The 25321-nt window shown below is 34.9% G+C and overlaps 1 protein-coding gene across 2 annotated transcripts in view; it reads right to left on the bottom strand.

The window, feature by feature from the left end:
• Positions 1-17038: 17038 nt before the first annotated feature.
• The window catches only part of CDH12 (cadherin 12), a 171456-nt gene continuing 163173 nt past the window's right edge, over positions 17039-25321 (bottom strand). For both annotated transcript variants that reach the window (XM_023752773.1, XM_023752815.1), the window contains 3 exons: positions 22628-22745; positions 21563-21814; positions 17039-18369 (listed from right to left, as the gene is read on the bottom strand). In XM_023752773.1, the coding sequence (XP_023608541.1) occupies positions 17870-18369; positions 21563-21814; positions 22628-22745 (870 nt within the window). In that variant the 3' untranslated portion in view covers positions 17039-17869. The remainder of the gene's footprint in view (positions 18370-21562; positions 21815-22627; positions 22746-25321) is intronic.

The raw sequence follows: 25321 nt of genomic DNA, 5'->3' as shown, positions 1-25321 counted from the left end.
ATTGTGAAAAGGCAAAATTCTTATTATGTATATTAACTGCACTAATCTTCTAGGGCTGCCATAACAACGTACCACAGACTTGATGGCTTGAAAAACAGACATGTATTTTTTTTTCACAATTCTGTAGGCTGAAGTCCAAGATCAAGGCATCAGCAAGATTGGTTTCTTCTGCGACCTCTCTCCATGGTTTGTAGAAAGCCCTCTTCTCCGTGTCTACAGGTATTCCGCCCTCTGTACCTGTCTGTGTCTTCATTGTCTGTTCTTATATCGGTTTAGGGTTCACACTAATGACTTCATTTTAACATAATTATATCTTTAAGAACCCTATCTCCAAATACAGTCACTAGAGGTTAGGATTTTAGCGTAATAATTTTAGGAGAACATAACTGGGCCCATATCCCTTGTTCTGTGGCCTATTCCATCTCCCAGCAGTGAGAAGGCACCAAATTCGTCCTGTGCTTTGAATCTCTAATGTTCTCTTTAGCTACCAGCTGGAACAAACTCTGTTTTTAAAAGAGTTCACCTACTTGAGTCAGACCCACCTGGATAATCTGATTATTTATAGGTCAACTGAATCTATTCTTTATTTACATCTGTAAAATCCCTTTAGAACAGCCCTAGTTTCTGGTTTGGTTCAATGAAAAAGCATCAGGAATCTTGGGGTGAGCTTCATCTTCAGAATTAAGCCTTCCCTGAACATTTACTACTTAAAAGACTATTAAATCCATAACACCTAAAGTTAAAGACAATGACAAAGTAGATGTTATCAATGCCTTTAGTGTATGAGAAAATTGAAGCTTATTATTTTATATTTTTATTTATTTTTGCCTCAAAGTACTCCATTTAGCTGAATCTGAATTTAATCCCAGGAATGTCTGTTTATACATCTCATACATCATGAGGCGCCAATTAAATCAAGTTACAAGTATTGTCAAATAAACAAGTATTTAAGAGGAAATAAAAATATTTAAAGATCAAAAATTCTTACTAAGCTGCAAGGTATGTCTATATTAAAAATGCTTAACTCTAATAAATATTTTCATAATAGAAAAGTGAAGAAACCCAAGACTCTAAAGACATCTTTTTCCCTCACTCCTTTCCATTGTCTGCCAATTTTGTAACCTGATAGCGTTTGTTCAAATGCTTAAGCCTTGCTTCTAAGTCTTACTTTGTAATTGTGGTTCCCCTCCATGGGTTATATGTTATACAGGACTAGTTTCAATTTAGTGCTTTGTGACATTTTCAGATTTCAAGCACCCAGTCAGTTTTGAAGGATTAGAAATTTAAGCTTCTTAATGTTTCCTGCAAAAAAAGGCTTTATTAGAAGTAAGCTGGAAAAAATTACTTCAAATTATTTTTAGAGCATAGAACTTAGGTATCTCCAATGTGTAGTAATACGTTTTTATTTCCTTATCTAAATTTTTAGTATGTGGTTTTTAAAATAATTTAAAATATTTTAAATAAAACAAGAAATCACTGAAGTATTTTTATATTTGATCCTTCTTATGCCAAATTTAACTGAAGAATTCGTATAAAAATATGAACTGGAGAGGGAGGGCAAAAGAGTTCATTACTAACCCTACATCAATTTCTAAATTCAGTGTTTAGTAGGTTTTGTTGACTAGTTTGTTCAGAAATTTATCTTGCCTTGTATGTGATAGATTGTTCTTTTTTACTTGTTTTGTGTGTGTGACTTCTTAGTTGTTATTTCTTTATTGAGAAATAAAGAAGGTACATGCCAGAAAAGTCATCAATTGTAACCCTGTAATCCTATAACTCTTATTGAATGTACTAGTATACTGTTTGTAATCATCAACACAATCTAGTATAGAATATATGCATCACCATAAAATTTTCTCTTGGCAGTCGACCCCAGCTCCCATATCCAGTGCCAGGCAACTATAGAACAAATATATGTGTATATACAGGGTGTCCCCCAAAAATGTATACACACTTTAACAGCTGATAGCTCAGTTGATGTTTCTTTCTTTTCATATTAAGCCATTGGAATTAATAATTATTCAAAGTGTATATACATTTTTGGAACACCCTGCATATCTGTATGTATATATGTACATATAATATTTGTATAGATATGAATGAATGTGTGTATATGTGTATATGTGATACACACAATATTTAGTGGGGTATTTTTCTAGAATTTTCATTCAAATGCAATAATGCAATACAGTCAGTTTGGTTTTTCACTTAGCATATTGTTTTTGAGATTTATGCAACTGCTGGATTTGGTATCTGTGGTTTGTTCCTTTTTATTGTTAAGTAGTATACCACTGTATTAATACACTATACTTTGTTTACCCATTTACCAGTTGCTGATTATTTAGATATATCCAATTTCTTCCTATGAAAATTTTCTACAAATCTTTGTGTGGATATAGTTGTTAATATTGCTTGGGTAGACCACTGGGGGAATAATCCTGGATCATATGCAATTATATATTTAATCTTAGGAAACTGTCTAACTGATTGCTACAGGACCTGTACATTTTAAGTTTCTACCAGCAATGTATAGGGGTTTTGTTTTCTTCACATTCTTACCAACACTTGGTATTAACAGTTGTGGATTATAGCGTTTCTTGTGAATGATAATGCTGTGTCATGTTTGTTTTAATATGCATTTTCCTAATGTATAATGATGTTGAACATGTTTTTTTGTTTGTTAATCCTCACTGGAGGATAATTTTTCCATTGAATTTTTTTTTTTAGAAAGAGAGTGGAAGGGGGGCTGGAGGGATGAGTGAGAGAGAGAGAGAGAGAGAGAGAGAAGAGAAGAGAAGAGAAGAGAAGAGAAGAGAAGAGAAGAGAAGAGAAGAGAAGAGAAGAGACCAGGAATCAAACCCAAAACACTTCAGTGTGAGGACTCATGCTCTAACCATTGAACATACCAGCCAGGGTGATGTTAAACGCTTAATGTAAACAGGCATTTGTGTATTTTCTTTCTTGAAATGTCTTCATTTGGTTTGTTTTTCTTCCTATTATCCAGGTGGTCCCAACCTAATCACAAGGGTCTTTTATCAGAGAGAGACAGGAAAATCAGTGAGAAAAGATGTGATGAAGTGGTGGTGTGACTGGTTCCATTGCTCTGAGGAGACTGAGAGTAAAAGAATGTGGGCTGCCCTAAAAGCTGTTTTTCCTTCAGCATTGTTTGCCAAACAGTGGCCACATACCATTTGCATCAGAACCATCTATAATTCTTATTTTAAAATGAATTGAGATCCACCTTTAATCTGCATCCCTGAGTTTGGTGAGCAATTCAAATTCTATTTTTTAAAAGCACCTCATCTGATTTTCTTGGACACTTAAGCTGTTCCCACCCTTCTACCAAAAGCTCACTCGTAATATGCTCCCTCCAACATGGACCTCAACTTCCAGTCTTGCTGGTACCATTATGCTGGTGAGTGAAGCCAGCAATTGGGGACCATCCTTAGCTGTTCTCTCTCAAATCTTAGATAGTCTACATTGTTTTTTCTTTGAGGGAGGGTTAACTTGACTTTGTATCTCTGATATAACACCTAAACTCGGGCTTTCATTGGGAAAACTGGCTACTGAGAATTTCAAGGAAAAAGATAAAACATGAATTTCATTTTTCTCAGAATAGCCTTTTCCTACTAGTTCAAATGTGAAGACTCAGCTTCATAGTTATGAGACAGTCAACCAAAGTAGCAGGTGTAATTTTGCTTAAACTTTCAAGACTCAGCATGTAAACCATACTTTCTCCTAAATTTTAACCTAAGTTGTGAAACTAGTTTTTCTCACTGAATGGAATATTCAGAAAAGTGAAAGCATACAGGGTCTTAGTCACACTGGTCAAGGACTGAGTCCATAAAAGGAACATAGGAGAGGCAATTTCATTGTGTGTTCAAAAAAACTGTTCTTAAAATTTATTGATAAATGTAATAAGTGAGAGGGCAAGATTATATAATAACTAGAGGCCCAGTGCATGAAATTGGTGCATGGGGGGGGGATCCCTCAGCCCCGCCTGCACCCTCTCCAATTGGGACCCCCTACACCTTTTTCTTATCTAGCTAACCTTTTCACATTTAAAAAAAATAACTTAAATACCACTTACTCTAGGAAATCCTCTATGAACAAATCTCTTTACAGTCTGTATTAAGTATTTTCATAGTATACCATTCTTTTTCTTTAGCAGCAACTTAGAGTGGATGCAATCTGCTTCTCATTCTTTCCTCTGAATTCTTTCTGTTGCTCTTGTAATAGCGAAGCTTATCCAATTTACATTTGCCCTTCAAGGGCTTAAATTTGGTTCAGTTTCTAGTTTGCTCCCTGCTTCTTTTTAGCAATAAATGTGGGTTGTGATAGTTAGCCTCACTTGTAATCAAGCCTGTAGCTCTCCCTATCTGAATATTTCTATAATACCTATCACTTTAGCATACCAGAGATTGTGTTCATTTATAGAAAAATAACAATAAATGTCACCTCATCATTTGATCTTCTAATAATATTTTATAGCAAGATGTATCATTCTAGTAATTTAACTATTATAAAACTGAGGTGTACACAAATAGATATCAAATCTCAAATTTCAAAGCATAGTACACTTAGGGCCTCCCTTGTCCTGTGCCTCAGATATCACAGTATAGTACACAGTTCACATGGAACTCAGCTTCCTTTAAAATAGGAAGGGATGCCACACTCATGAAGCAGCTACTTCCACACATATTTTTTAATTTAATTCATAGCACATACTCTTTGTACTAATTATTGGAAAATCATCCTAGCAATTGCCTCTGTTCCTCTCTGTATTGTTGCCTTACATTCTGATGTCATTACTGCGCTTTTATCATCTACTCGCTCTAAGATTGTGAATTATTTAAGGGCAGAGATCATGACTTGAGCTTGGTGCCTAGATAAATACTCAAATGCCATCCAGTCCAAATGACTATGATGAGAGAAGCCCACCATTGCTGGAGACCTCTGATTTTTATTTCCGGGGCCTCACTTGTTCTGCACCTTTACAGAGGGGTGGGTAGGGGCTGAGGGAATTTGGGGAAACCCAGACAGAATTCTCCTCCTGCAAGATTTTGCTAAGCTGGCTCCGGGGACCACCGGGCAGCTTCTTCGCCTGAGACCACCGAGCATTTGTCCAATTAAAACCCAGACACACAGCAATAACAAAGGCACTGGTCTCCTATGGCTAATGCATGGGGCTCAAACCCCAGCCTGCAGGAACTCCCCCCCCGGCCCTGGTCAGGGTTAGGCCGATGGGTGGGCCTGGGCTGGGGCTCCTGACTGGGGAGAGGGAGACTTCCCGTGACCCAGGAAACTATCAACCAAAAAATCAGAGAAACACAGAGGATGATTCAAAGACACAAAAGACAACGCTGGCGATTCCTTCAATGTCTGGAGTAAAAACAAACCAAAACAAAACCCTGAACTTGCACACGCACGTTCAGAAAAATGGAAAAACGCTGCTCAAGGGAAAAGCAATTCAGACCCAGGCAGGAGGGCTGCGGGCTGCGGGCGGAGGCTACAGGCCCCAGACGCCTCACCAAGTGTGAAGGCGGAGGGACTCTGCTCCAGGCCCACGCTGAGCGGCCCAAAGCTGAGCTGCTGCCTGTGAGGGCCACACACAAAGGCCAGCTTTTCTTGCTACCCAGCGAACATGGCGGAGTCCTCCGAGCTCCAGGGCTGCAGTGTGCACCCTGGAGCTGGGCCGAGGCAAGCGCTTGCCCGGCCTCTCCTCCCGCCGACCACCTCAGGCTCTGCGGCCTCCAGGCCGCCACCAGCCCGCCTGCCTGCCCCCTTTTCCTCACCCGCAGGCTGCCCCTCACTTACCGGCAGCTGGTCCCCGAACAGGTCCATGGCGGAGGCTGGTCGGTGGAGCGGCTTCTTTGCCCAGGACCTCAGGCGGCTTCTCCTGGGCCTGCCACAGCTGCAGGCATGCAGCCCGGCTTTGTCAGGAAGGACTTCCAGAAGACATCCGGTCTAATTAGCATATTCCCCTTTTATTAGTATAGATTCTGCATTAGTTAGGATTATGTTTGCCTATGAGTGGTCATCAAAATATCCAGTTTAAACAACATAGAAATTTCTGTCACAACAAACAATCTGAGATGACATAGGGAAGGTGGATGTGGCATTTTAGAGGTACAAGCTTAGAATAAAAATACAGTTTTTTAAAATATTTTATTGATTTCAGAGAGAAAGGGAGAGGGAGAGAGTAAAACATCAATGATGAGAGAGAATCATTGATTGGCTGCCTCCTGCACGCCCCACACTGGGGATCGAGCCCACAATCCGGACATGCACCCTGACCGGGAATCAAGTCCGTCTGGCTCATAGGTCCATGCTCAACTATTGAGCAACACTAGCCAGGCTAAAAACACAATTTTTACTTTTTTTCTCTTTTCTTCCTCTTTATTTCATTCCCCTTCCTTTTACTAACAGAATATGTAATTAAATAATCAAATGTACATATGATCTGGCTAAGATTTTTTTGAAGTTTTCAGTTGACCAGGCAAGAACAAAAAGACTTTTACGGGAGCCTTGAACCTACACACCTGGCCACGATGAATGAGGAGGCTGATTGATTAGGTCTCAGAAACACTGGGATGTTGCACCCTCCTGTTCCGGGAACCAGTAATGAAGACATTTATCAAGAGCCCCAACAGGGACTCAAATTCCAGGACGTCACATCACCAGAAACCCCTTTGTGCCCTCTGCCCACATCCCCTTCCCTTGACTCCCCTATATAAGCTTACTTCTAACAAGCTAAAGGGGAAGGTGGATGTTAGGGTTTTTACCGGTCACCTTCCCAGATTTCCAGCAGCTGATATTATTAAATGTGCACTTATCATCCAATCCCTATCTCTGCTTTTTGGCTGGCAGGAGAGCCCCAGACTCCATTGATCTCCAGTTTCAGCATCTTGTTTTTAGTGCTCATTTTTAAATACAGCGTTTCCACTTGGAGTTCCATGAAACCCTTTTGAGAGTCAACTACTAAGTCCACATTTCAGCTAGCATGAGGAAAAAGAGATTAAAAAAAAAACTCGTTTATTTTCCCTTTGAGAACAAGTTTTATTCACCACTTCCACTAAAATTTCCTTGACCAGAACTTAACCACATGGTTGAGCTTTTTAAATGCTCAATATTGGGCCATTTATCCATAAAATATTCAACGACTTAAAAGGAAGAGAAAATGAAGATTGGTGCACAACTATGAATTTTTATGAAGGTTGTGCTCTTATAATCTTCACTCTCTAAAATTTGTCCTTTATTGCCACTTGATTTAGCTAAATTAAAAATCATATGTGTGATGCATTTGCAATATGTAGAGACATCCTAACATTGGCTGTGCACTTGGCTTATTTTATTATTTAACTTTCACTTCCGGACAGAATCTTTATAGTTTTTATTTATATAAGTAACACAGATGTGGTTATAAAACTCCAATAATAGTAAATTGGTTTCCTTTTCAACCTGCATTGCTAACTCAGTCAGATCAAATGTTTTTTAAATGCCAATTATGTCCTGTATGAAGTAGTCACTTTCCAGAGTTTCGAGTAGTTATCTTCATAAAAATCAGGATGGTTTGCTTGCTTTGAATTAGAGTCACTCCCTCAGCCCGTGTTCGCTGGAATTCCTAAGGCAATCATCTTCAAAGTTTTTTTCTCAGCTGGATGGATCGTCTGCACAGCATTTCACAGAGCTGGGGCTCATTCATTCTACATGGACCTAACAAAGTTCTTTCTGCAATTACCGAGCAGATAGCCTGGAGTCAGGCAGTGGCTTTCCATTTTAAACCTACTGAAAGTTGAATTTTCATTTAAAAACACATCATAGAGCTGCAACTTAATCTGAAACCCACAATACTCTAACCAAAAGAAGGAAAATGAATCAACTTCTAAAGAAATTGGCAGAACAAAGCTGATATTTCTAATATGATAGAAATAGTGGTCATAATATATTCCTATGTCACACAATTAAGATATGAATCTCTTGTGGGGTTTTTTTTGTCCTTGTTGGAAGAATTTCTAATCTTTGACAAATGTATTAATAAAACTATCTCTAATACCTCACTGTTAATAAAATGGTTGGTTTTCAATCAAATGCTATCTTTATGTTCTTAATACTAAACTATAAAAGTAAAAAAAAACATTCTAAATGAATTTGATTTTGATACAAAAAGCTACGTGTTTAAATGTAAAATAGTCACCTAAATTAAAACACACTAGTTTATTTTTAAAGTGACATAAATACAGGAACCATTATTATGTATATCTTACATATTAAATGGTCAATAAATGGTTGCTAAATAAGATGCAAATTAATGGATAGCATGTTAAAATTCATAATTTTAACCTAAAACTTTCTCTAAAGTGATAACTGTTTGTGAATTTTAATCTAAACACATTTTACATTTGATTTTGTCAAAATTAAAGTTTGTGTTTGACTTTTATAATTGTGATACACACTGATTTCACTGAATTTAAATTGCTTGTTTTTTACTTATATGCAATATGGATTCTTTAGGCAGTTCACAAGCACTTTTATTAACATAAATAACTATACAGCATTTTTATATTGTCTCAGTTTAAGAAATATAATGAAGTAAAACTAGATTAAAAATTTTGGTGAACCTACCGGTGAGAAAAGCATTAGCTAAATCATGAAAAATATAAAAACTGAAATTAATCTATTCATGTAGCTGACTTTAAAAGCAATTGACATCAGCAGGTCAGAAAAAAATTAAAATAAGTTATATAAGCACAATTTTATTTTAGGCAATAACTAGTAGGTTGTAAAGAAAATATATAAATATATGTCCAATATAAAAACTCATTTGCTTTATTTTTGTCCTATTGAATAAAAATATTTTTCACATGATCTACTTAACTTTTAGAAATTCATGAATATTTGTTTTTATATTACAAACAGTAAAAGAGAAGAAAATATTTATGTATTTTTAAGGTGTTTGATGAGAACTAAAGAAACAGATGTTTGTATTCAACCTTACCTCTTAGAATTGCCTGTAGTTGAAGGTATTGATTTCCGTTCTCAGGCATAGCTGAGGATATAAGGCTACACCCTAGTAAAGCACAGGACTTACTCTCCTAGTCACCTCTAGTTCTGCTGTGACCCTGCAAACATAGTTACAGTTACTAGCTTCTTGGAAACATACAACCTTTGATAAATTTTACTAAAAATAAATGTTTTTGATGATCATGTCAAGAATCTCTTTGGCAAGAATATGGATTCATTTCCTGCACCAAGTTTTGAGAACTCTGCTACCTCCCTTTCCTTTCTGACACCCTTCAGGATAAGAGTAAATTACTTGCATTTTTTTTCTACCAGTGGGGGAATGCATTCATTTTTCCAGAAACTGTGTTCTCAATTTCTGACAGAAAATCAATAACCAATTTCCCTCCAGTTGAATGTAAAATAAATGAAAAATAAATTGAAAAGAGAAAAAAATGGTTTTGCATCTGTTAAAGTAAAATTCATTTTCTTGCATTTAACTTTTGTCTTTTGTCATACAGTGGAGAATGGGCTTATTACCTCCATTTTTATGTCCCATTAACTTGTGTGTCCACCCATTTGGTCATGCTATACTCAAAATAATTTAGAACATTATGCCATCCTCAATTGTTAATATTCACCGATTAAATCCCTTATCATATGCATATACTAGTACATTTTGTTAGTCTATCCATGTGCTATGGCATAAAAAACAGAACATAAGAATACATTTGTCCCATGGAACTTCTTTACTGAGAGGTGTGAATTAAATCCATGATTAATAATGTATCTTCAAAGAATGAATGAATAACAATGAAGGTACCCAAGAGAATATAAACATGCATTATTATTGCTTAGAGCAGTGGTTCTCAACTTTGACTGCACATTAGAATCACCTGGGAATCTTTTTAAAATCCTGATTTCTGGGCCTCATCCTCCGGAAATTCTGTTTCTTTGTTACTAATGTTGTGGCCTCACCCCATAACAAAGAAACAGAATTTCTGGAGGATGAGGCCCAGAAATCAGGTTTTTAAAAAAAGTCGAGGATTTTCAAAAGATTCCCAGGTGATTCTAATGTGCAGCCAAGGTTGAGAACCACTGGCTTAGAGTGACTTGAAAATCTTGACAACTTGATAACAAGAAAAATAAAATAAATGATAAATGAATCCATTTGTATAAAAAAAATTCTAAAAAGTATAGTGACCTGAAAATCACATTCTTTGGAGACACATTCTTCAAATTCCCAAATACTCCTGGGTTGCAAATATTATGCACTAGTGTGAGACACTGTGGGATTGGCACTCCCACACAATAAAACTATGAAATAATCCTGCCAATATAAGACACAAGAGGAGGAATGAAAACCTGTGGAACAAAGAAAATGAATACTCTGTAAAGTTGGACTCTTTTTTTTCAGAGATATGTAGGACAGGGAGTGATATGTGGCAGTGATTGGGGAAAAATCTAGGAGCTATTTTTAAAACAACTTCTACATGGAATGGAAAATGAAATAACCTAGAGATAAGTAAACGATTACCAAGCTTAGGTATGTCAAGGGGAGACAGAAATGAGATGGAAAGAGCTTAACCATTGAAGTTAATCTAACACATGTCCATATCAGGGTCCTGAAAATTATTAGCTTTGAGACCATGGGAAATCATATCATTTCTCAGTGCCTCAGTTTTCACATTTAAGAAAAAATTAAAGGTTGAAATGTAATAACTAAAAAGTTGATGGAAATACATTTTCCTCTGAGCGAACTGCAAAGTGAAACATAGCATGCATGCTGCAATAAGAAAGAAGTTTACTTTTTAATGTACTGATTTTATGCAAGATTAGAATCATAAAACAGAATGGCCCACTTCAGAATTCAGGCATCTTTGATATTGAAATAAAGAGATAGGAGACCGCAGGTATTTCTTTAAATTTATATAGTCCTTTGCAAGGTAGAGGATTGGAAGCTTTTGTATATAGATCACTGTTTTGTTACTGCTCTTTTTACTTGGTTTTGCTTTTCTCCTTAGAACTGTCACTTAAAAGGAATGTGACTATTGGTATGTTTTGAAATCAGGTTGAGAATTTGTATTTGCATTATGAAATGAGAGGTATTACTTACATGGGACTGTGTACATGAAATGAAAGGTAAGCATATAGCTGGAAATGAGCACACTATGTTATTACCAAATGTTTATTCGTCTTCTTCCAATACTAAAATTTATATGACTATGTCTCTGAAAATAAGAATTGACTAATCTCTAAGTATTTTTCTAATTTAAAAATTATACTATTTCTACAGAAATTTTCTCTAAGCTTTGTAAATTATTCATTATACTTGTATGTAGGCAAGGGACTATTCCTACAAGAGTAACTGCTGAGGCAAAAATGTCACATTCTTATTAGAACAAAAGATTTAGACATATCTGTAATATGCTTAATGTGACTTTATCTTATGTAACTAGTTTACATGTTCCATCATAAGCCTGCATTTTTAAGGGTTATTATTTGAGATTCCTCTTCATTTCTGTGTCTTCAGCTATAACATTCAAATGTTGGGCACCTAATATACTTATTTCATTTTATTTTGCATATGACCTTTTCACTATCTCAAGAATTTAAGGAATGTTATAATTAATTTATAAATTGTAATGAGGAATTTTGCTCTGCTCATTTTTTGTGTCCATCAGTTTAATCACTTGACAAAAACAATGCCTTTCCCACATTACCTTCCTAAACAATAACTTGGTATACCATATTGTTATAGTTGGACAAATATGTATATAGCAGTTATCAAACATCAAATCCTACCTTCACATAATAATCTCATTGGATTAAAGAAATTATAGATCCACCATATTTAATATTTTGAGTGATATAAATAAATATAAGTATACACACACAAAGAAGCAAACATTGAAATTCATGCAGAAAAAAACATTATGCTCACAAGTGTTACCACTTAGACGTAATGAGTCAATTCCTTGAGAAAACAAACAGGCAAAACTCATACAAGAGAAATAAGTAACCTAAGTTTCCCCATACCTATTAAATTATTTAAATTCATAATTAACTTAATCTATAACTATAAGCTAACAACGTAAAAATAATTTCATCAAGGTAGTTAACATAAAAAACCCATTTAACAAAAAATCTAACAGCCATTCATGATTTTAAAAATCTCAGTAAATTAGGAATAAAATATATGTTCCCAACTTGATTAAAAGAACCTAAAAAGAAAAAAAAATTACTATCACCCTGAAGTTTGGGCATGGCAAGGAGGTCTGCTATCACTATTGCTAGTAAACATTGTAGTACAATAAGCACATTCTTACATAGAACAAAAAGAGAAGAAAAAGAAATAAAAAGAATATATTAAATAGAAATAAATAAATAAAACATTTGTATTTGAACACGATATGAATGTATAAGGTCATATCATCTACTAAAAATCTGAAATAATAACAAAATATAGCAAGATCACAGCATACAAGTACAACTTAAACAAAAGGCAATTGTTTCCCTATGATCAGCACTAACAATGAAAACTTTAATGTAACATTTATAATACTCTCCAGAAAATAAATAATTAGTTATAAATCTACTAAATTAGATATAAGTTCTATGTGCAGACAATTGCAGAAATTATGGTAGAATTCAAAGAACATCTATCATAGGAGAGATAGTGTGTGTTATAGATTGGAAGACAAATTATTGTTAATATGTTAATTCTTTCAATTTGATCTATAGATTCTATGCAATTCCTATCAAAATCCCAGCAAGTTACCTGATAGATATAAACGAATTGGCTCTAAAGTTCAAAAGGAAAAGCAAAAATTCTGAAATAACCAAACCAACACTGAAGAACAAAGTTGGAGTACTCACACTCAAGATCTCAAGACTTTCATAAAGCAACAGTAATCAAGACAGCATGATTTTGCAAAAGAATAGACACAGGGAAACATGGAACTGAATAGAGAGTCCAGAAATAAATCCACACAAATATAAAAGGTCAAAGCAATTCAGTGGAGAATGGAGATTGTCTTTCCAACAAAGTATGCTGGAACAATTGAATGTTCATCAGCAAAAAAAGTGCTTAACACACACAATATAACTTTCATAAAAATTAGCTCCAAATGAATTTGCCTCCATAAAATGGAATGATATTCAGTGATAAAAGACAATGAGCTATAAATAATTAAACCTAGAAATGAACTATTATTACTGATACACACAAAAACATGAATGTCTTTAATTTATATGAATAAGTGAAAGAGTCTGCATGAAAAGGCTGCACACTGTCTGATTCCATTTGTATGGTAGTCTGGAAAAGGTAAAACTATGAAGACACTACATGTACCAGTGGTTGGCAGGAGGCGGGGAGGGAGCCCTTGAGCACAGGCGATATTTTTTAAAGCAGTAAAACAATTATAGATGGGACTGTGATGGTAGATGCACAACACTATGTGCTTGTCAAAATCTATAGAACTTTACAGCATGAAAAGTAAACCTTACTGTATGCAAATTAAAAATATATAGTTTTAGAGGCTAGAGGATTGAATGGTTGAATGCAGAATGTGGCAATATAATCTGTTCAGCAACAGGATGAAACAAGCTCACTGAAGCTAGTAGAGTGGAAAGGTTGTGACCTAAGTGACTTTGGAAATGAGTAGAGTCAATAAGACTAAAGGAAAACAACTCTGATCAAGCTGTTTTGCACGAGGGCATGAGTTCATAATTCTGATGTTCTGTATATACGTTGCTGAAATCAAACAATTACATCAATGAAAAGCAGACATTGGGAAGCAGGTTTCTTAGTTTTGGAGTAAGAGTGTACACGTAAGTGGGAGAGAGACGGCTATACTTAATGATGTAGTGTGATCCAGGTGGTAATGTATTAGAATTGGAGACGTTAGCACGAACAAATTTTTGTTTAATAAAGTTACAGATGGTTACATATAGAAGTATGTTTGTATAGAGGTTGGTGTACAGCGTATTTTCTTGCTCTGTTATCTGAGAGGACCTAGAATCACAAATACCTCAGTAGCAAGGAGGACACTTAACATCTAGACCTTTGTCTGTAATACAAATTTTCAATAAAAGGATGCAAAGATTTTATGAGGAATGGCTGATTCTACAAGCAGGGCAGGAAATATACAAGTTGAATCTAGAACTTGTAGTGGCAGATAGTGAGAAAGTGCTCAAGACATATAAGCAAATAAACTGAAAACAAAATTAAGCAGCAATGGGAATATGTATAAGGCACACTTACCAAATAAAATAGCTTTATAAATAAAGTAGTATTGGATTATGAAAAAGTATACAATACATATCTGAGTCCATATTCAAACAAATGATTGAATAAATAAATGGAAAATAGTGAATTTTCTCACTCTTCCTATGTACATCTCTACGAATCAATCCTGTTGAAGTATTGTGACAGTTATTACTTAAAAATAGTTGCATGGTTCTCTTGATGCGATGTGTGGTGAGTGTTAATGTATAATCAACCAAATCCATAATACAAATATTTTGATATTCATGTTATGTGTTAAGATCTCTATGATTATCAGTTTTATGTAATCAATATGTACATGGTTTAATGAAATTCATGTAATTCTAATGCAACTTAAGAGTCAAGAAGTTTTAGAAGAAACTTAGTTAATACCAAGAACAACAAGTTAATTTTACCAAGAGATTAGAAGAGAGGAAGGCTAAATTGTTGCTCCATATGACATTTCCAGTTAGGGATAGAATTTGGTACAAAAGCAATTTTATATTATTTCAAGTGTATCATTGTTTCACTCTTATGTGTTGATGGAATACTTCTTTGAGAACAATTAAAGGTTGCATTTTATAAATATGTCAGTGACATACATGTGTTAAATATATAAGTACATATTTCTGTGAAAGTAAACATTCAATGTAATTATGAAACTATAGCATAACCATCGTTAATGACCAAAATTTCCCATGTAAGTTCTAAACATTTTTATATTGCTTAATGAAGACCAGTGGCTGTGTTATTATAAATAAGGATTCCAAAAAATTACGTGTTGAAATATTAATTTTAGTGCTTTTGTAGTGTAAAAAATATCTCATACTTTCAATTTATAAGCACCAAAGACCTCTTTTCAACAAATCACTCTTATGGTTTCCCCTTGGAGCTGAAATTATTCCTATTCAAGATTTTATTTTCCTCATGTTTATTTGTTTGGTTGCTTGTTGCAGATCAAATAATTTTTAAAATTCTGTTAAAATCTGTGTGCTTGATAGGGGCTGAATTGGCTAGCCCTCAAATTCATATTTTGAAGTCCAAACCACCAGTACTTCATAATTGAAGTAAAAAGAGGTTCTGTGAATAGGCTCAGTATGACTGGTGTTACTAAAAGAAGAGGAATGCCATGAAGCAGAGAGAAGATGGCCATGTACAAGCCAAAGGGAGCAGGCCTTAGAAGAAACCAACTCTTTGAACTCCTTGATCTTGGACTTCTTCCCTCCAGAACTAGGAGGAAATAAAGTTCTGTTGTTTAAGCCACCCAGTCTGTGATACTTTGTTATGGCAGCCCTAGCAAAATAATGCAGCGGTGCAGCAAAAATAAAAGATGGGGGCACCTAAAAAAGCTTGTTAGTTTGGAGAAAAGACCCACCAATTTTATGTTTTTGCTTAGTATATCATTCCTGTGGCTTACCATGACCTGCCCCTCACAAGTTTTCTCCATGTCACCATTTTTCTGCTGTATCCCTGTGTGCAGCAGCAGTTAGATTCTCTCACAAGATGCAAAATGCAGTAATTCCTGGTAAGAACTAGTTTGTCAGCCCTAGTGATCTTGCAGTTCAACCTCCTGGAAAGGCATATGCATCAAATCATGTTGCAAGAAGAAATCCCGAAGTTGCTTTAATTTTTTCTCTAGAATAGTTATCATATCACCAGTTTTTTAAAAATAAATATTTTCCAAAGCATATTATACTGCAAATTATTAGGCTACATGAGTATTCTAATGCAGTTCCCAGGGGTGAGACAAGGTAATGAGGTGGTGAGGGTATGGAAATGAGGTCAACAATTATTCCTAATAGAGACAAGAAGGCAAGTATTAGACACCAAAACAAAGGGATGGGAAATGCAGATTCAAATGGCCAAATTGCCACGACATAATTATTAGTTATATATTTTGAAGTAATTACTTAGTAAAGAATAGGACTGAATATAAGCTGCCTGAATTATCTACTTTTCTATTTTTTCCCCGTGTGTGAATTTTTATTTTCACAACCTTACAAATATAAATATATTCATAAACATTTCATAAATATAGCTAGATATGATGGATAGATCAGGATGGATCTATAAAATTTTTTCCTATATATAGTTTCAATACTTCTGTAGTCACTGGTATACTTTAAATATTAAGAAAAAATACTCTTACTTGATAGTTATCTGGTTTGTTAAGTACATTTTTAACTAGTGCACATAGATCATTTGAAAATAGTGTATGCGTATAGTTTGTCTGAATGCTTTAAAATTTAATATTTCTTAGAAATCTGTATCAAATTAAACAGTAAACGTTCTTTACAAAATAGTTGTAGGGATAATTTATATTGAAATTATTGCAGATCATAGTGTAACGAAGCAATTCGGAGCCTCAATATAATAACATACTCACAAATTTGAAATCCATGTTAATACAATAACTAAATAAACTGTCCGGCTTTTCGCTTGTGTTTATTTTAGGAGTTAGCTATTGGTTTGAGTTTTCTGAAGTCCCTGATATTTTTTGTTTCGTGTTGTATAATAAATACTTTTTAGGAATGCTATAATTCCATCCTGTATTATTTGATATGTATTTTATTTTATTTAGTCACCACATAATCACTAGCTTATAAGAAATTCTGAGAAGCTATATAATAAATTTATTTTTCATGTTTAAATTAATGGTGCTTCCCCCCAAAAAAAATTTTTTTCATAAAAACACAACTTAGAGTTTTATCTATGAATGAAGACTTCAATGGTCACTTGTTAAAACCAACTTTCCACACACCACCAGCACAGTATTAAAACAAAACCAATGTTTATTTTAATGTGGAGTTTTAGCCCTGAGGCCTCTCTTTATAAAGAGGGATTTTTTAAAATTTCATTTCTTAAAAGTTTATTGTTTTGATAAAAAGTAACATTTTAATGAATAGCTTAATATGAAGTAATGGTAAGATCAAACATTGCTTTTAAAATTCAGAACTTACATATTGAATTTAACATCACATATATTTCAATTTTCTGAAAGGGTGAGGAAAACAAATGTGTTTCGGCATACAGTTTTAAAAATTTTTTAATTCTAAGAAGATGGAGTTCGGAAAGTATGCTTTTTTTTCTCAAAAGGAATTAGAAGTCAGCATGTTGCTATTGCTCCTTGGCATATGAAGACGCTGTCTTTGTTTTATGTCCTCTGTGTCTCTGAGTCCTGCGATGTCATCACAGCGGAGTGTACTGTACACCACTTTAAATGATAAGAGTTTCAATAGGCACTTTAGTGGAATTAAGAAAAATCTAACACTCTTCCACCGTGATGCCACCTAGCTATCTTCATTCTAGGTTGTCATGTCAGTAAATTGTGTTTAATAGGCCTGAGCTTGTCTCAGTGTGTTTCCAAAACAACAAAACCAAACCAAGCAAGTACATATAATAGGATTTATCTTGTGTTGGCAGAATAAACCAAAACTGACAATATGATAAATATAGCAACTTGCTAGAAACCAGATACTCAAAGACATCTTGTCCTATAAAGCTGTGGGGTGTGTGTGTGTGTGTGTCTGTGTGTGTGTGTGTGTGATTTCTTTTTTTTTTTCTTAAATTTCTCCTGTTGATATAGTCTTTGCTTCTCCCCTAAGTGACTTTATCAGGATTATAACTCTCTTCTTCGCCAAACATGTCTGCCAAGACTTTAAAGCGGGGGCCCCAGTCTGTCAGATAGTCATAGTCCTGGTCAGCTTCCGAGGTGAGAGAGTCTATGGAGCTGAGGGAGTCTGCGACTGATCCGTTTCCCTCGTAGGCATATGTTGCCAACGAATCATATGGCGGGGCGGTTGGGTCCACATCATTTTCCTGCAGCCTTTGATGAATGAAATCCCTTATGTCTGTGTTATCTTCCACTGCCGGTCTCTGCCGAGGTAAACAGAGGGAGTCTGGCTTTATGTCCCTGCGGATTTTGTTATCTTCAATCACTTTTGGGTTTCTCAGAGCACCAATGTCGAAAGCCTGGGTGTCCTCCTCCCCGCCTCCTTCGTCGTCATAATGGATAACGTTGTCTCTGATGTCTTCTTTAGAGGTCATCAGGGTGTCTTTCTTCTTCTGCCTTCGCAGAGCGACATACAGCACCACTATGACTACAAGACAAAACATTGAAAGTTGAGAATATGTCAGTTCATCGCCTCATAAAAATAAAATTGATCAGGGCTGACTGATTTTATTTAATAACATACTGTCACTGAAATCAATAAGAATCAGATCCATGCTTATGTTTTTTCATTATCTAAACTCAACCTAATTTTAAAACTATAACTAACAAGAAATCATAGTCACATTATTCACAGACTCAAACAATTATGGCCTTGCTACAACAAATATAACATGCATTATATTTAAATATTTGACTATCTGGTAAAAAGTGTTTTACAAAGTTACAAAAAGAAGAATGTTATTGCCCAGTCAGAGTGGCTCAGTAGTTGAGCATCGACCTATGAACCAGGAGATCATGGTTCAATTCCTGGTCTCCTGGTCAGGGCACATGCCCCAATTTCAGGCTCTATCCCCAGTGTGGGGCATGCAGGAAGCAGCCTATTAATTATTCCATTTCATCATTGATCCTCTCTGAACTCAATAAAAAATATATTTAAAAAAGAAAAGCATTGTTTTTGTAAATATACAGAGAGCTGTATAGCATTGACATTATGAAATGTGAATATTATAGCTCATCAACAATAATTAGGTATTACTCATACCTAGATTTCCCAATTATGTTAACTTTTTTAATGAAATAAACAAAAATCTTCCTGTGATAATAATTTTTAAAAGCAATAAATAAGCAAGAGATAAAGAGAAGAATATACAATGTAAAGGCCTTAGTTTTATAAGCTATTTATCTAAGAGCTCTAATTATTTAAATTCTGTGTCCTACTATATTGAGATGTTTTCCAAGCCAAATGCCTGGTATCCATATTACCTTCATGAAGCATGATCATACTTTGAAGTAGTTAACTAATATACTTTCATTATTGAATATCTCTTTGTCTCTATGTTGACTCATCGCCATCATTAAATCATATATCTCTTCTATGAGTAAATAGGCACAGATTCAAACCATGAAGTCAGCACTCAACTTCACTTGTCACATATCCCCTCTTCTCCGTAGTGATGGTAATAGTTGAAAGACAAAATGTGTTTGATCTACCACAGCAAAGCCTGGAAGATTCTTGTCATAGGATGATGAAAGTCCATTTATTCCCTCTTCCTCCAAAATTAGAGTTTGATGAATTGAAAAGATGGGGGAGAGATAAGTAGAGCTCCTGCAGAATAGGTTCCTCCCAGAGTTTAGGCAACTTTCAGAACTAAAGGGAGTCTTTATTGCTTGTTCACCTGGGGAGTACATGAGAGGCTGCAACCTCACAGAGAAGCCTGGCATATAAAATAGCTTTAGCGTTGCCACGATCGAGAGGGAGACTAAATAGATGTGCCTGAAGGCCGCCTAAAAGGTATCCAAGCACCACAAGATTCTTATGCTTCCCCTTACCTAGGAAGGATATGAAAATTGTTAAGAATAAGCTAGAAGATTTCAAGGAGCCTGACATTAGTTAAGAAGGTCAAACAATGGATGGACTTTTAAGTAGAGCTCATGGCAAGATTAAGAGTGCCAACATATACTGCTGTCTACTAGCAAAGTAACAAATCTAGACCAGTGCAGGTGCACTGGGGACATGAATAAGTGATGGACGGCAATGCATAAGGTTGACCTGAGCAAGAATAACTGCTACACTGTAACAGCAGCTGTGGCCAAAGGCAAGCATCCAGAAGATGTCACGTCATGCTAGGTTAATATGCAAAACTCTATGATTCAAAGAGCTTTTAGAGAAAAGAAGAGTGTGAGAGAGGACTGGTTGATTTGAAGTGAAACACCTAATTGATCATGTTCTATTTCAGATGTGAGAACATTATTTTGAATCTTCCCTTTTAAGGTTTCTGTCATTGGCACAAACAGATGCCAGACATAATTTACCATAAATTATAATGATATGAAAATACTTTGTTCTACACACCAGGGTACTTGTGTGGAATTAATATTTACATTAATATTTACATAATGTAAATTGGACTAGAACTTTGCCCTCCAAGCCAAGTGAGATTATGACCCAGAAACTGCTCTTCACAAACTATTGTGTAATGCCTTACTCTATCCTATACCTCCCACTGTGTTTTTTATTTTGTTTTCAATCCTAGGAATAAAGGGAGGTGTCTACATTTGTCAGGATTTTGTGTGGTTAAATAATAAACATCCATATATAAACTGATTCCACAGTGTCCACTGTGTATCTGTTGCAATTTGAATTTAAAATAATGACTAAAATAACCCCAGAAAATCTCTCTTCACTTTTTGTATTCCCTGGCAATAAATTAATTCGGGAAATGGAGTCAGCTGAAGAGTTGATGGAAGAGGGAAATCCCTAACTAGGTTTGTGTTTATTCTCCCAGAGATGTTACAGAATACATTTACTTTGATCCCTTCATTTGGCGTACTGCTAGATATTTCAGTGTGGTCGCTTCTGTTCCAGTGGAAATGGCTAGAATTTTGATGTGAAGAGATGTGAGAAAAGTGGAATAAAAATCATTTCTGGCTTGCTGTTTGAACAGAAAAAAATAAATTAGAGGTTCATGAGCTATAAATTAGATAAACTTAGTTTATCTCTATTTCTTTCTTCCCCTTCTTCATTTCTTTACTAGTATTTATTAAACTAATGTTTGAGAACGATTATTCATCTGGTGTGTTTTTAATGGCTATACAGTATCTTAAGGAGTAATAATCACTAAGATGTAAAATAAGTGGAGAAGCCAGTACAGAAAATAGGATATTTGTTACAGAAAATTTCATTGCGGCAAGTTCCACAAACTGTTATTGTTTGGAAATCCTCTAAGGCTTGAACAAACTTTTGTATTTTTGATTATATTTATTTATGCCTGATGCTATACATCCAAAATAGAAAATTAACTTTCATAAAAATATAATTCAATATAAATAGATAATCTTCCTTCTAACCCAATATAGCATCTCAGTGAAGAAACATTGTAATTTGAGGACATACAGGAGAGAGAGCAAGGGAGAAGAAGAGGAGGAGGAAGAAGAAGAAGAAGAAGAAGAAGAAGAAGAAGAAGAAGAAGAAGAAGAAGGAGGAGGAGGAGGAGGAGGAGGAGGAGGAGGAGGAGGAGGAGGAGAAAAGAGGAGGGGGGATGAGGGGAAGGGGGAGGGAGGGGAGAGAGAGAGGGAGGGAGAGGAGGGAAAAAAGAGAAATGGTTAATATTGAAACCCACCTAAGAGTATAACAATGCACAGCAGGATTGCAATCAAAGCCCCAGTGCTAAGTCCTACAGGTAGAAAAATTGCTTCCACATTACAAGACAGGATGGTACCATCAGAGTCACATCTACAAACTCGAATAGTCATTGTGCTAGTGCTGCTCTGGACAGGATAGCTGCTGTCTTCTATCACAACAGGGAGGAAATACAGCTCTTGTTGCCTCCGGCTGTATCCATTTCTTCTGGCTTCAATTCCAGCTGTGTTGTCTACAAAACATGACATTTATGAAAAGATGGTTACTATGAGCTTCACCTCAAAGTGGATGTCTGCTAAACAGTAAGAAGCTCTTTCTAAATTAATAAAATACATCATATTTTAATTCTTTTGTCATGAAAGATGCCAAAAATTAAATTAATAAAAGTAATCCTTAGGTGAAAAAGAAACATTATTCTTCTCTGGTAAAAGAATTACATTTGCTATTTAGAAAGAGTATAGTATGGTGTACAAAAACAGAAATATATGTGTTTACCTATTTATTATGACATCAAAATCTCATAGAGAAAAAATGCTTCTGTGAATATTTTCTCATATGATAGCAGGACAAATTATTACAAGTATGAATCTGCAAAAGAATCTTACCTTACAACCTATTATTTAAAAACACAACAAATATCAAATTGCTGTTTCAGATTAACACTTGATTTTCCCCCCAACAAATTATGTCTAAATATAAACTTTAAAATTTGAATGTTAGAGTAACATCTAGGAAAATAAAGTGTGTTAATACCATTAAGATTCATAAAATTTTTAAAATACCACCATGAATTACAATAATCACCATTTTAATTACAAAAAAATATTTTATTTTTCATAAAATCAATAATAGCCATATTTACTTGAAATAGTCCAAGACAATAGCATTCTAAATATTTCATGTACTGCTACCTGGAATTTTGTATTTCTCACATTGGATTTCCATATTTATGTATTGAAGTGCTTTTAGGAAAAGTATTGATGTTCTTCTTTGTGTCCTTTTACAAAGTTCCATGGTAACAGGTAAATTTTTATGTGGTACTTACTTCTGAAGTCACGGACTGTAAAATTTGGTTTGATGGCAGCTTCAGGTGATACTCTAAAGGAGAATTGCTGCCCAGCGGGGGAAAGATCTCGGTCAGCAGCGCTGACTAACTGAATGATCTGAAACAAAGTGGAGAGGAAACTTGAAGTCAGTCGTCAGTTTCAAAGGGAATTTTACATTCCAGGCTAAAAGGTTTATTTAATGAGGCAAGCAAGTAGACAGAATTGACACATTGAGGATTCATATCAGTAAATCAATTATTTACAAATAATTTTAATGTACAAATATGTAAACATTGATAGCGTATGGGTTCGCTCCAAATCAATATCTGCATAACTCAAAAGCTTAATAGCATTGTACTCACCAGTAGGCAAAATAAAATTAAAATGTACTTACTTGCATTTTAAATTAGATGAAATAAGTGCTTTTGAACCAAAGTATGAAAATGCTTACTGCAACAAAATCTGTGCGTATTTAAAAACCCTGACATTAGCAAAATTTCAGCATAGTTATTTTGTGAGAATGAGTTTTACTTCATAAATAAATAAAATGATGAGAGAGATAAAAGGATGCACATTTGTTTCTGTTGTTATGTTTGCTGTCCCTCAATGGGTAAAAGTAGATTTTTTTCAGGGTTTTTTTTTTAAAGAAGAAAGCAGTTTTCATCCAGTTTCAAAGATTTTCCCTAAATTGTCCCCATTGGGTTTTATTGTAGTTAAAATTCTGATACTTCATTAAAATGCCTTTAAGAATTTGGAGATTAAAAATTACTTCTAGAGCCCAACTATGAAATTGATAATTCACTTCATAAATAAGCATCTCAGAATGGTTTTGAGGCATTCAGGTATTAATATATCCAATGGCTTTGCATCAGAATGAATTTCAGGAACTTTGTGTGAGAAGGTGGGAGCCTTGTGCTGGCTTTGTGAGAAGGTGGGAGCCTTGTCTGAATCCAAAGAAAGACCTTAGACTTCATCTGAATCCAAAGAAAGACCTTAGATTTTGAATGCCATACCCTGGTCCCAGTGGGCAAAGCATGCATCGTATCTTCTCAGATTGATGACCTTAAACATGTGATTTAATCTACTTTTTGTTTTAATTTCATACTTAAAATCCAATTTTATGATTCTGACAAACCTTCTGATGTAGATGTGTGTGCATACATACACACACACAGACACACATCTGAGACTTGGAGTGTCTGGTGCAGTATCAGTAATTTGTAATTTGACAAACTTGTCCTCTAATGAGAATTCCAGTTCGTTGGTTCAGTGTGAATCAGTTGCAGGATTATCATAAGTGAGACTTTAATTATTCAACACCAAAGGTCAGATCATGGAATGTGGTAATTTAGCCAAAGAACCACCCTATAGGCCCTATAAAACTTTAACTTCACACAAATCCATATGCTCAGATCTAGATCTCATCCATAAAATCTAACTTATTGGAGCACTAATAACTGTTTTTCAAGTTTTGTTTTATTTTCCTTTAACTACTTACAAGTAGCATAATTATTTACTAAATTAAAGGTATGTAACATTAATGCATATCAAGAACATAACTTTTGAATAAAAAAAGTCATTCAACCACCAAAGAGACATGACAATTGGAGCATAACTGTCACTTACTTGGAATTATCACTTGGGAATAAATGCCCTAAGGAAAATAACTCCTGATCCAATATATAAAAATTTACTGGTATACACAGTCTCATCTCTTTCTCTTTTCTGTTTCTTATTTTGATACATACATACATACATACATACATACATATTCTATTATAATTCAGAAAAGATAAATAGTTCCTATGCATAGCTCCTAGGTGAAGGGCAGAATGGCTGAGGTCAAAGCAGAAGATGCTCATGTACTACACTCTCCGCAAACTCAAGAGGCATTTCAGGGTTACGCTTTGGACATAAATGTATCCCAATAGGGCACACAAGCCCAACAGAGAGATATTAGCAAAAGATCCTCCAAGGATACATGTATTTCTCACCAATTTGTCAAGATATTAAAAAATGAAGTTATCTCTAGTAACTTCCACTACTCCCAAATTTTTAAACCCTTTAATTTACTAGGTAAACATAGAAACCTTAAGTAGAGTTCTATTTCCAAAAGGCTTTCATTTAGTGCATTGCAAGTTTCTGATTGATATGAAATAATTAATGTCCCTAATTACTTAAAAATAAAGGATTGACTTTTGGGGATGGGGAGGAGGGATCTGAAAAGTAGAAAATGACTAAGTTAAGGTAAACTTCTTATAACTCCCCAAATAACTAAACCAGGTTGTGTATTTGTATAAACATTTATGCAGCATCTACTATTTCAGACAATAAAACAAGCACTGGGCTCATCCTATGTAAATTGTGGGTACATTTAAGGTGTTTATCACTTGGGAAAATGTGACTAAACTAGTCATGCTGAAATAAAATTAATAGTTTTCCCTCAATTATCAAAAGAAGGATTAGAGCAGCAGCATCCACTAGATGTTTCTGTATTTTCCCTGACCAAAATGACAGCTACTCACCCCACATACAGCTATCACACACTTGAACTAGGGCAAGCATAAGTCAGAACATGGATTTTTTTAAATTTAATAGCCCTATGGTAATGGACATCATAGATTTAAAACTATGAGGCAAATGTCCTATACAGCATAGAAGACAGTCAAAATGAAATAAATACCATAAAAAAG

The sequence above is a fragment of the Myotis lucifugus genome, unplaced genomic scaffold (genome assembly GCF_000147115.1).
Source record: "Myotis lucifugus unplaced genomic scaffold, Myoluc2.0 scaffold_0, whole genome shotgun sequence".
NCBI classification, from domain to species: Eukaryota; Metazoa; Chordata; class Mammalia; order Chiroptera; family Vespertilionidae; genus Myotis; species Myotis lucifugus.
This window is presented reverse-complemented; position numbering and strand designations above follow the sequence as displayed.